Source organism: Gekko japonicus, unplaced genomic scaffold (assembly GCF_001447785.1).
Source record: "Gekko japonicus isolate JY-2015 unplaced genomic scaffold, Gekko_japonicus_V1.1 scaffold50, whole genome shotgun sequence".
NCBI classification, from domain to species: domain Eukaryota; kingdom Metazoa; phylum Chordata; class Lepidosauria; order Squamata; family Gekkonidae; genus Gekko; species Gekko japonicus.
The window spans coordinates 1,313,336-1,326,824 of NW_015164666.1; the positions used below are offsets into that span (position 1 = coordinate 1,313,336).

The 13,489-nt window shown below is 40.8% G+C and overlaps 1 protein-coding gene across 1 annotated transcript in view; it reads right to left on the reverse strand.

The window, feature by feature from the left end:
- RFX6 (regulatory factor X6) overlaps positions 1 to 13,489 on the reverse strand; it is a 53,635-nt gene that overhangs the window by 24,128 nt on the left and 16,018 nt on the right. The window contains exons 5-9 of the mRNA XM_015409059.1: positions 9,965 to 10,042; positions 7,900 to 7,927; positions 5,487 to 5,594; positions 2,726 to 2,803; positions 2,517 to 2,630 (exon numbers count right to left, since the gene is read on the reverse strand). Of these exons, the coding sequence (XP_015264545.1) occupies positions 2,517 to 2,630; positions 2,726 to 2,803; positions 5,487 to 5,594; positions 7,900 to 7,927; positions 9,965 to 10,042 (406 nt within the window). The remainder of the gene's footprint in view (positions 1 to 2,516; positions 2,631 to 2,725; positions 2,804 to 5,486; positions 5,595 to 7,899; positions 7,928 to 9,964; positions 10,043 to 13,489) is intronic.

Below are 13,489 nucleotides of genomic sequence, written 5' to 3' on the forward strand. Positions count from 1 at the left end.
CCACCCTCACATTGGGCAAATAAATATCATTATCAATATCTATTATTCCTTTTGTTTTTGGCAGTCTCATTTAATGTTAATAAATAGTAAATTTGCATATTTTCCAATGTGTGTGTGTAATATTTGTTCATGTCTCATGGCTCTCAAACATCTGACATTTATTCTATGTGGCTCTTACGTTAATTTATTTATTTATTATTCAAATTTATATCCTGCCCTCCCCAACGAGCTCAGGGCAGCTAACAATAAGGGCACAAAGCCATGATAAAACAATTAAAAGCAGAATAAAACAATACAAAATTACAATAAAGTGCTGGTGCTCTGAAAGTTCATAATTCCAAGATGTGTTCTGGAAGATGGACCCAGAAGAACGAAGCAAGTTCCAAGACAACACTGCCTTCTGACCTTCGGCCCAGGGCCATCATGCACCCCGATGGCATCCCCAGCTTTTGCAGTAGCGGTGCAGTCGTGGTACAGTGGCGGCGGTGGATCCTACTCGAAAGCCTGGCGGAAGAGCTCCATCTTGCAGGCCCTGTGGAACTGCAGAAGGGCACGCAGGGACCGGATCTTCATTCCACCAGCTAGGAGCCACCACCGAAAAGGCCCTAGCCCTGGTCACAGCGAGTTTGACGTTCTTGGGGTAACCAAAAAGATGTTGGTCCCCCGACCGTAGTGCCCTTGGGGGAACATATGGGGAAAGGCGGTCCCTAAGGTATGCCAGACCATGGCCATAGAGGGCTTTAAAGGTAAGAACCAGCACTTTGAAGTGAATCCGGTATGCTATTGGCAGCCAGTGCAGCGCCTTCAGCACAAGCCGGATACGGTCTCGCCTAGAGAGACCCATCAACAGCCTAGCTGCCGCATTCTGCACTAGCTGCAGCTTCCGGATTTGCGACAAAGGCAGCCCCAAGTAGCGAGCGTTACAGTAGTCCAGCTTCAAGGTGACCGTCACATGGATCACCGTGGCCAAGTCATTGCGGTCAAGGAAGGGAACCAACTGCTGAGCCAGACGAAGATGATAAAAGGCCGACTTGGCAGTGGCTGCCACCTGGGCCTCTATCATTAAAGAGAAGTCCAGGAGCACACCCAAACTCCTAACCCTCGATGCTGGCACCAGAGGCGCCCCATCGAAGGTTGGGAGAGGGAGTCCCAACCCCGAATTGAACTGACCTAGGCCCAGGACCTCTGTCTTCGCTGGGTTTAGTTTCAGCCGACTCAGTCTGAGCCATCCAGCCACAGCTTGCAATGCCCGATGAAGGTCATCTGGGTTGGAGTCCGACCGGCCGCCCAGCATCAGATAGAGCTGGGTGTCATCCACATATTGATGACACCCAAGCCCATATCTCCAGGCAATCTGGGCAAGGGGGAGCATATAGACGTTGAACAACATCGGGGACAGCACTGCCCCCCCCCGAGGCACCCCACAATCAAGAGGGTGCCTCTGGGACCGCTGATCCCCAATCACCACCCTTAGTCCCCGACCTTAAAGAAAAGAGGCAAACCATTGAAGGGCAAGCTCCTGAATCCCCACATAAGCAAGTTTGGCCACCCCTGCTCTAGTGTATCTTGCTGTATCTCTTTTCGGAAAGCAAAACAGCCTACAATATTGGCATTGACGACTGCTGCATCTCTCATCAGAAAGCAAGTTACTCTACAGCATTGAATCCTGTCTGTATATTCGTCTCTGCAGCTGTGGACTTTTCTACAAGATATATATTGTTCTTTAGGTTTTTGTTATCAATGTACTATAATTAATAAGATACACTAGGGTCTTTATTGTATATTTAAGTATATTATTTAAACAAATATATGAAGGCATAGTAGCATATCAGAATTGTGTGTTTTGTTTTAACATGGTTTTTTTCCACGTTTACCCCACCTGGAGGTTGGCAAGTGTATTCTTAAGCCATAAGGCTATGACAAAGATCAAAGGTGCTCACAGGGCACCAGATTCTCCTGTCTTCTTTATAGCATTTTTGTCTATCAAACAAGTATGTACTGAGTTTACTGAGCTGTTTTACAGGACAACACCTACATGACTGAATGCTCCTCTTGACAAAAATTCCCTCCACGTTGAAAATTAGATGTAAGTGAGAAAGGGTTTTCTAGACTAGCCTTCTTCTTGACATGCCAGCTTTTTATATGCAAGGAATCTGTTTTGTACAGAGGAACATTGAATTATATCAGCCCCCCACCCCATCACCGGCAGTTGACATGATACAGACCAAAAACCGAGGACTAGGCATCTGAAGGAATCTCCAGAATCCAGGGCCGGGTTGCCAGGACGCCCCTGGCCACCAGCAAGGGATGGGGGGGTAGGGTTGCCAAATCCATGTTGGGAAACTCCTGGAGGTTTAGGGATGAAGCCTGGAGAGGACAGGGACCTCAGTGGGGTACAATGCCACAGAGTCCACCCTCTGCAGCATCCATTTTCTCCAGGGGAACTGATCTCTGTAGTCTGGAGATGAGCTGTAATTCAGGGAGGCTGGCATCCATAATCCAGGAATGAAACACACCTTGTACAATATTGAGTCACAAACACAGAAGATGTCAATGATAACAGGATTTTCAAGCAGGGGAAGAAGGTGGTCAGGCATCCCTTGCCAAAAATGCAGCAGAAAATGTTGGATCTAGGGAAAAGCAAAGAAGAGCACACCTTTGAGCACCACAACAGCCATGCTTTCATACAGACAAACAAGTGGGTATGTGTTTCAAGGTACCTTACCTCTTCAAAGTTTCCATTAATGGCATTGTCAAGGACACACTGACAGTGGGTTTTATACATCATGATGAGAGTGTCCACCTAGTTTAGCAACAAATAAAATTACATTCTTTTAACCAATTTTTTTTAACAAACCTTTCACTTTTCCTTAAAAGGATTTAAGAAATACAATTGTTCAGTTTTAACTAGATTTGATGATGGGCTGTAAATTGAATACAAAAAGAATTATGCATGGAATTCAGTTCTCTGAGTAACACTGCCAAAAGATGTAGTCATTCTGTTGCAAATTATTGTCCACCATTTATTGTTCCCATATACCAGTATTGTTCTTTACAATCCCATATCTCTTTGCCAATAATGCTAGGCTTCTGAGATTCCCATTGTGTACTGATGGAGATGGAGAGAGAATAACTTGCTCAAGGCCAGATGGCACATTCAGGCTATGCAGGAATGTGAATCCAAATCTGTTCACTGCACTACACAGGCTGTGGTCCTTCAGACTCTATCCTGCATTATCAATGCAAAACTGAATATAGGTAAAAGTGTACAGTGAATTGCATCTGATGGAGTGGGCTTTAGTCCTCACTAACTTATACATCTTTTTTTTTTAGTTTTTAAGGTACCCCCAAACTCCTGTTTTCCACAGTGTTGTTATCTGAAATGACCTGTCAGTTATTAACTGCATAGACAGACAGCAGAAATACAAGACTGAACTTGCTGAGTTGGGCCCTCATGTTGAAAATCAAATGCTGATTATTAGCGTGTATTTGATTTCCAAGTTGTATTTTTGTGGTTGGCTTCTAAAGTAAATCTCACACTTTATACAACAGTTGCTACTGTGATTGTTAATAAAAACGATTTCATTTAGGGACTGCTTCTTGTATGAATATCGTTAATATTAATAACAAATTGCTACTGAATGTTGGAGGATCTGTCAAATGACAAAATTCTTTAAACTGATCATTTGCCTTACATATAAACATTGGATCTAGTTTAGTAAGTAAATATGTATGCATAAGAGTAGATTTCACACTACCTGGGTAGTGTTAATCATCTATGGCCCTAACCACAAGCCAGCAAATATTCTCATTGACTCCTGTGCATACAGAGCTCATTCATGTACTGTGCGCACATGCAGGGGTTCTTTCATAATTTGTGCTGAATATGTCTCAGAGGAAAGCAAAGGTTAACAGGTGCTGGTAGATGTGTTCCTGCTCCCACTTCTATAAGTATTGACTGTTTACCACCATGATGTATATGCAGTTCTATGCTTCAAGGGTTTACAGAAAATGAAGAAGGTTTGACAACATCCTAAGGATGATGAAGTTGTCCAAAAGCAGTCAACCAGCTTGTTATTTATTACTTATTCAGATAAGAATGTAGATTTCCTTTCATCCATGAAATGAAGTTACAGCTCCTTTAGAACTCCCAAGGCCATCTTAGTACATTTTGCCACCCCACTGACCTCTGTGCTGCCTCCACCATGTAGGGTTGCCAAACTCCAGGTGGAGCCAGGAGATCTCCTGGAGTTTCAACTGATCTCCAGACTACAGAAATCAGTTCCCTTGGAGAAAGTGGCTGCTTTGGATCCATCCCCCTCCCCATACCCTACCTTCTCCTGGCTTTACACCTAAATCTCCAGGAATTTGGCAGCCATACTAGGTTGCCTACCAGGCAGAAGCTGCATGAGTCACCTTTAGCTGTGCCTGCATCCCCTGCCAATTTGGAACCAAACACAGCCTTCAGGGTTACTCAGATGGTGGACTAGCTTTGAAGACTCCAATTTGCAAATTTTAGACCACTGCTCCAGATTATTTATGCTACATTATTTATGCTATTCTAAGAAAAAGAAGATCATGGACAGCCCAATTCAGAGCAGGTATGCTGACATTTTAAACTTTCCCCTCCACAATTAAATTTTACTTCCTAGAAAGTACAATTTAGCCTTTTTAAAAATTCAGCTCCTGTTATCATGCTGGCCATGAACTCAAATCCATAAATTTCACGCTGCTACGGTTGGAACAAAAATTATCAAAAATGAAGGGAAGAAGAAACTTCCTCATATTATTTCTCAAGTTTGCCTTTAATCCTTTACTTTTAAGAAATCAAACTTAGAAAAATGTATTGCGTTTCTCATTTTTATGTGTCTTTTTTTTTTTTAAACACCACAGCCACATAAAAGCCCTGGAGCCATTTTAGATCACCCTTATGGTAACAATGATACAATTAAGAATTAAAACTTACTAAAACATCTCCAGCAACTATCCACATAGATCTAAACACAAAGCCCTTCTGCTAACCAAAAACAATGCTATCTACTGACATGTAAACACCACAGTCAGAGCAACATAATTTTAAAATAATCAGCAGGTAGAAGTGTAATCTTCTGTTCACTGGCAAAACATGGCAAAGGGAAAAAACCACTTTGAGATTTGCCTCAGTCTTATCAGTGCTAAATTAATCCATTGGTATTTAGAATGGATAGGACCCTTAACTCATTCTTTGTTTTGCCTTTCTCAGGTTAAATACTATTAGTTTGTAAAATATTAGGCAAGTTAATGTGTAAATAATTCAACTACCTCTCCACTGGAGACCCAGTGAATAGGCGATAGTAGAGGCTGGCTTCCTCTATAAATCAGTCAACTCTGTTTGGCTATAGACATTTGTAACTGTTTCATGTCACTTCTGTGAAGCCTCCGAAGGTAGAGAAAGAATTTTTAAAAATCCAGAAGTCAATATAAAAGGTAAACATTTCACATTTTACCTTGTCTTTTGAGATGCACCCTTCCAGCACAAGGTGCTGAGCACTGGGGAATTCTGGAAGGAGAGTCCCCGTTTTGGAGCTGAGGGAATATTTCCGAGTAAATCCACCCTGTATAGTATGAAATAGCTTTACAAATGTAGGTCAATCACAAGTTAAACAATCCTGATGAAGAGCTCAGCATACTAATTTGATGTTTGGTCAAAACTGGGAGGTTTTCAGTGAGGGATAATCCAGTTTCTGTGAGTGAGGAATACTCAGAGCTTCTGGAGAGGTTCTTCTCTGTTTGCCCCCAGAAGTGAGGAGGGAAGCTACCAAGCTGGTGCCTCACCTTGGGAACTCTCTCTCCTCAAGAATCCATTTAGCAACTATTTGGTTTCAGGTGCCAGATGGGAAAAATTCTCCCCTACCCCAACATTTAGTTGAGGGTTTGTTTTTTTAATTGGGGGAAGGCGTTCCTGCTCCAGAGCTCTGTCTGTCTGGTTCCCATCACAATGGGTTTTTTGAAAAAAATTATCCGGTTAATGGCTGTTTTAATTGTTGCTTCCTTGTGGATGTATTGTAATCTCATCACTGTTTTTGTGCTTGAAATAATCTCAGAAGCTTTTTTAAGGCTCAGAATCCTGGAACAGAAATTGCTTTACTGAAATATGTAAAAGGGCTGGCTCAAAAAACAATAGTCCTGCTTTGACATCTCTCTCTCACACACAGGCAGTTTTCACAGGGTGAGTATGCCGGGTTCAGTGCTATTGAGAAGTGGTCCCACCCACCCCACCCCCCGCTAGCCCACAGCGTCATGGTGCACCTATGCATCTAACAAGTTTTGCTTGGCTTTCTTACAGTCTGTTCCAACCTGCTTTGCCGCAATGTTTTGGAAAAGATTAAAGCAAAGCCAGGTAGGCTATGGGTGGGAAAGTCTGGTTTTTCCTGGTCCCACCCACACAGCAGCCCTTGCACAGCCCCAATCCTCATGACATGCCACCAGAGGGCTTTTTGATAGGGTTTTTTTTGGTAAGCAATAATTAGCAAATTGCTTGGCATAATATCAGTCACGTGCATTACTGGTTTTTTAAAAAAAAATTGGGAAAAGCATGTGGGTGGGAGAATAGCCACCATGGGGAAGAGCCACCATGGGAAAATGTAGGGCAGGGGTGTCAATCATGCGGTTTCTCTTTGTCTATCTGGGATTTAAAAAAAAAAAAAGACAAAGACCCTGGTTAGGAATTACAACATGTGGATTGGATTCCATGGAAGTAGATGGCTAAGTGTTTAAAAATACATTTATAGTTCCATATATTCCAGTTCAACACGTGGTCTCCCTCTCTTCCCTCCCACCTCACTGGCTGTCTTTCTTCAGATTAACACTCCCCCCCCGCTTTTTTAACTTTTTTATTATCATCATTCGCAGTGAGTGGATTTTGTCCAGTCTGAAAGCAACACATTATTTCACCTGAAGCCCTTCACCCTTTCCAGTTCTAACAGATGAAAAAAATAATAATAAAAGAAACCTAACATCACAGCTTGCAATCTTGCAAGAATCCAGTAGCACCTTAATGGCTAACAACATTTTTAGCAGGACATGAACTTTCAGGAGTCACTGCTCAGTTCTTCAGATACAGCTAGAATGTGAGTACATTTGTCCTTATATCTTGGAGAGTGAAGTGCTTTCAGATGCCAAATGACAATAGCAGCCATTGGTAATGAGAGAAGGAAGCTAGGTCTCAGTTCAGACCAGGAGGATGCATTGAGCTTCATTATCAGCTGCATTTCATCAGTCTCTCTTTCTAATCTTCCTTTGAAATTTCTTTGTAAGAGAACTACTACTCTTAGGTCAGCAACTGAATGCCCTGGAAGGTTAAAATATACCCCCACTGGTTTTTGAGTGTTGTGGTTTCTTATAGCTGTAGAAAGAGTAAGAGTCCAGTAGCAAAATTTGTGGCAAGGTATGAGCTTTCGTGAGTCACTGCTCACTTCTTCAGACTTATGTCTAGTCCATTTATTCTTTACATCCTCATGGACTGAATCCTCCTGGACCAAACTGAGACCTAGGTTTCCAATCTCATTACCAGTGGTGGTATCACCATGCCTACTACCCTTCTGTATATCACATTTAATCCAATCAAACCTACTGCCATTTGGCATCTGAAATCATCTTTATAAAGTTTATATCTCTGGTACTTCATGTTGCATTTTATGGCACACATGGTCCGGCCCGGCAAAGTGACATTTATGTCAAATCTGGCTCTCGTAACAAATGAGTTTGACACCTCTGATGTAGGGAAAGTTGCCATCCAGAAGCCCCATTGCTATTGTGCTGCACTGCTGCATCAAAAACATTTGGGTTGTCTTCCATGGACTATATAGGAATTCCATAATTACAAATACTTCCACACCTAATACAGCAGAGCACACTCACCTCATTCTTTAGCTTGCTTCCAGAAAACCTTTGAAATGCAAGATTTCACTTTTAGTTTAGGAAAGAATATTAGATATCTTTTAAAATCTAGTATTGTAACTAATTCTCTACTGTAGCATTATTGCTATACAAACAACAAATCTAGATAATTTTGTTCCTTTTCTTAATCCTATTGAAGGAAGTATTTAGAATCAGCACAATTTCAGCACACACTGTCAAATGGATAGAGACAACAGTCCATCACATGGTTGTTGAATGGTAAATTTAATGTGGTAGATATGCAACTGCATGGGAAACCAGTCATCATTGGTACTATCTGGCAATATAGAGGCAACTTTTACTATGAGTCTGGGTTACTGAATGGTTACAGGTGAAGGGTATGGCAAAAATTTTGACATGCTTTGCTTTCATTGTGGTTACACATACAGTGGTAAACCTTCAAGCATCAGTCATTTGGTAAATGGCTTGTAGATACCTCCACTCTCACGAAAATCAGAAAGTCTGCATAATATAAGGGTCCTTCACACAGATCTCTGCAAGCCACCTAAAATGACAGCATGTTCCAGCTTCCTGCCAATCACATGCAGGGATGGCCTCAGCCAATCAGCAACAGAGGCAGCAGCCCAAGCCCTGTGCTGGGAGGGGCCTGACCATCCATGGACCCTCCCCCCAAGGGAAGGAAGAAAAGAAAAAAAGAGCAGGTTCTAACCACTTTCATCTGTCCTATGCAGGCTCGTGCTGTCCATTTGCAGTGATAACCACTCACGATCCGGGGCCTGGGCTACGAGATTTCAGCAACAGCTCTCACTTGCCTTACACAGGGTGAGGGCAGCCCTTTGTTTGGCCCTGTTGGGGGGGGCAGTGTGTGGCAGTGATTATGGGACCCTATCTTGGATGTCTGCCCAGCCCCCCCCCAATCACTTAGACTGCTCCCTGGTCACATGTAGCTGTTTGCACAGGTAGAAGCTTCATATCACCTCACATCCCTTCAATGTCATTGCTTTTCAATGGAACCACTTTGCATATTCAGCTGTAAATAATCGCATGTTAAGTAAATAAGTGACGTCCACCCTGGTGTGAATTAGCCATAAGTAAGGTTGCTTCCATGTGGATATTTTGCTCCTCGTTTGCTTACAAACTGGAGCAGGTTTTTCTTTAGCATCCACTTGGCCTCATCCTCTAACTGCCTACTTTCAAGTTTTCCCATTTTGCTTTTGGTAGGCTGTTTGATAGCAGCAACTCATCCCAGAATTATGGTTGTTTACGTGAAAATAAATAAGTAGAAAATTGTGTCTTTGATTACTTCTTTTAAAAGTTTTAAACTAAATAGTAAATAGATTTTTTTAAAAAAACAATGAGAAGGGCAGTAAAACTTGGTGAGCCACTTGAGGCCTCTGTCGATGAAGGGAGTTCACCTTTGACAGCTGCTTATCAGCTGTATGTCCAGGAGGAGGGCATGGGGAGGGAGCTGCCTTGGTGCAGAACAGCATTCAGCTGAATCTTAGCTGCTTCATGGCATAGGGGAATGTTGATGGAACTCAGCAGCTCTCAGCACTATTCTGTGTAGGATATAAATAAGCTGCCAAAAGGTTCCACCCATGTCATTTTCCTTTCATCCGTCCCTCTTGGCTGAAGTGTTTCTACTATATAGCGCTGGAGGATTTTTGTAGACTTTTTCCCTAATGGTATCTGCTCTTACACTATATTGCAATAAAATTGTAATGATCTGGTAACATAATCTGCTAATTCTTCTGAATTACCAACTTTCATTTTTTTAATACGTACATCTTTAACCCTTTTCATTGCAAAGATATAAGAATAACTCTGCAGGCAGCTGCTGCATGGAAATGAACGGGGAAGAGAAGCTACAAGATGGATGGAATGGGACAGGAATTTATTCCTCAACCAAATGTGAGGTTGTGCCATGGCCACTGCAAATGCAGAGACATTTCGACAACAATTAAAGCAACATAAAGTATCATCACGGTGTAGATAAAGAGTAAGACTGAGTATTGATAATCGCCAACAGTATTACAGCTATTCTTTAAAAGTTGCTATATCATACCTTGTCAAACCTTTCCCAGAATATACAGAATGATAGTACGCACTGCTTTCTTTAATGCCAATGCCATAATAGTGATATCTGTAAGTGTGGGAAACAAATTATATTTACAGATGGTTCCAAAGGACACAGCAAAGTGAAGGCAAACAGAATTAATGCAGTCATTACGTTGTCACAAGAGAGCCAGCACAGCCCAAACTAGATGGTATACTACTAACTACAAGGCACAGAAAGTCTCTTCACATGTTATAGAGTACATAGGTTGGATCCAGGATCCCCGTCCTGTGTCTTATGTAATAATAACTTGTGATTCGCAGGTTCTTCTCAATTCCCATGCACATAGAACTCAATTCAGATTGCAATTTGCAACTTGTACACATAGAGAAGGGGCTTTCCCCTCCGCTTGTGTGATTTTCCTGGCCTGCGTTTATCCCAGAGGTGCACTACTTGTCTCTGTGGGGAAAGTCACGTGTACACTCTCGAGTAAAAACAGTGCCCCCTCAGTCATTTCATGTCAGGGAAATGGTGTGTGTAGGGAAGGCTGAAGATCCTTCTCCTGATCCAAATTGGACCCCAGCTGTGCTTCAGAATGGAGTTCCCAGAGGGAATCAACAGAGGCAGCATGACTGTGAGTCCTTGTATTGGTCATGTGGTCAACATCACATCTAGCTTGGATGTCAGTGTCCATTGAAGGGGTAATTCAGGTGGGCAGCCATGTTGGGCTGAAGGAGCAGAACAAAGTTTGAGTCCAATGGCACTTTTAAGACCAACAAAGTTTTATTCATGTTGTAAGCTTTTGTGTGCAAAGCACACTTCCTCAGATACAGTGAAAGGGGAAGGTAGAGAAAAAACCAGCCTGCTAAAGCCTCTGAGAACTTAAAGAATGTGTGGGGCAGGTTCCAAATCCCTACAGGAATTCCTCCCTTTAGGTCTTTTTCACCTCCCCCCTCAAACCACTGTGACACATTTACCCACAAGTTGAGTAGCAAGTGCCTTATTACCCTACCTTGCTGGATGGCAAAAAACATCAGAAGGAGGTAGGGCAGAAAACTGCATCAAAGCCTCAGAGGAAAGTTCAGTTGAGAACTGAGCTCTCTCTAACTAGATAGCAAAAATTAAAGTATATGTGCTAAGATAGCATGAGGTGCTTCAGCTCACAATTTTCTCTCAAGTATTGGATATATTTGCAATTTTGCTTATAGAACACTAAAGAACTTATAACTTTGTAGGAAGTGCCAAGGGTTCAAATGATTTTCTATTGATTATTGCTGTTTTACAGGAATCTTTTGGGGGAAAGTCTTTGGAATTCCTGGTGGAGTTGGTGAACTGTTTAAATCACTAAACACTGTTATAAAAGCAGGTGGTTTAAATCATTTTTAATTGACAAGATGTTTTTGCATCAACCTTTTAAATTGGGAGTTACGTACAGGTGTTTCTCCATTAATTGAGCCAATTTTTCATTAGGACCCATCATGGGCAAGATTTATGATAGAATCCTTTTGCTTCAAAGGACCTAGTAAATAATTGGTATGTCGGAATTAATTGGGTTGAATACAGTTGCATTTTCTATGGAAAATAAGCTTCAGTTTTATGTTGCTTTTATTAAGATGTTTATTGCAGTGGTTTGTGAGTTTTAGCAATAAGGGAAGTTTACTCTTTAAGTTTGGGATGTTGCAACGTAAAGAAGAAAAGACTCGGGTGGCCTTTTTAACTGGAATAATAGAACAAATTGAATAGGTGTAATGCCAGTAATCCTAATTGGGAAATCATGCACCACTGCCAATGTTGAGATTTATTGTTCCATCCTTTACTTCAAAGAGAAGAGCCTAATTGGAATAAACAAAAGGATGACTATATACTGTAACAGAGAGAAATCTCTTCTCTTGATCTGATGATGTGTTTTTAGAACTTTATGTTATGTTTAAGGCTGAAAATGTATAAGATATTTGTAAAAGCAACTATCCTTTATTAATTTTAAGCTCTGCTATAGAAAGTTATTAAGCTTATGGATAAAATGTTTCTGTATGTTTATTGAAGAGAAAAGCAGTTATGTTTTGAGGAACTGTATTTAAAGCTAAGTTAAAAGAACTAATGAGAAAGGTTGGGAGATGTTCCAAATTGAGTGCTTTGACGTTTTTAAGGAGTATCAAGCTGCTAACAAGCAGAATATGTCACAGAGATGAATCATGCACATCTGTTAATTAAGAGGTTCAGGTGGATCTTAAATCATAGACACTAAAGGGGTCAATTAGAAATACAGAATTTGTATTATAAAAGGGTGACACCTGTTGGTTAATGTAGAATCACATATCTTGACGAAATAAGGAAGTTTAGATGTTTTAATATTTTGTAAAAATATTCTGGACTAAAATAAAAACTGATATATAGATTCAGCACAACTCCAAGAGCTTTATGACATAGGCTACTTTATAGTATTAGAAAAGTGTACATATAAGAGTTTAATTGTGAAAACAGTGCTATAATACTGTATTTTTTCCAGAAATTCAATGTCTCCATGTATTCTTCAATAGAGATAGATCACAAAATGCCAGCAAAGGTGTTTTTGTAACATATGTGCCTGTATAAATATAAAAGAACCAATTTTGTAACAGAACTGATAGAGTTTTGTACTGAAAACGAACTCAGCCTAAAAGTTCATTCAAAGGTGAAAGGAGTCTGGGAGTATGGCCAAAAGAAGTAAGCAAAAGATCAATCAAATATAATGAGAGCTGCACCTGCATTGTGGGAGTTGAGACGCAGCCAAGTAACAGTCTGTGTGTCAAATATGTGATTGATGACTAGCCAGACAAAGAAAACTGAACTGAGCATGTCTAAGTGATGTCAGTGATGATGTATAGTGAGGAGGAGCAAGAAGAGTATATAAGTCTGCTTCCTGTATTTGCTCATTGAACATCCACGCTGAACTTTGCTGTGAGATGTTCCTTATTCGAATAAATTCTCTTGTTACCCTTTACTGCCTGGATGATTGTTTTAACTGTGTGGTTTATTGGCTAGCCACACAAGTCAAAGAGCCTTAGCGCCCTCGGGGCGTTGGCAATAACTTTATAATTCCATAAAGATATAAAATTTTTCTTTATTTATTCATTCAGCTTGCAATGTTATATGCTCAATAAGTTATAAACAATGCATTTTATCTTGTTAGAGCAATAAAATCAGTTTAGGTTTGATAGGTCAATAAGTATATTTCAATTTTTCCCAAAATTTCTTCCCCCCCCCAAAAAAAATAAATTGTGGGAAAATATGAGGTTTTTTTCTCCATGGGTTCAAAATTTCCAGAAATTTTACATATCTATATAATTAGAAGTAAGGAACAATTCAGTTTTTGGATCCTGAATAAGAGTAAGCTTCAAACTTACACATTGTCTTTCACCATGCAAAGACCCTTCAAGGTTAACTGGACTGCACTGTTTAAATGTCTATGAGAATTGCTTCTGCTTGTACAGCCCTTTTTCTCCATAAGTATTTATGTGCATGGGCCCTGGATCACATCGGAGGCTGTGTACCTAA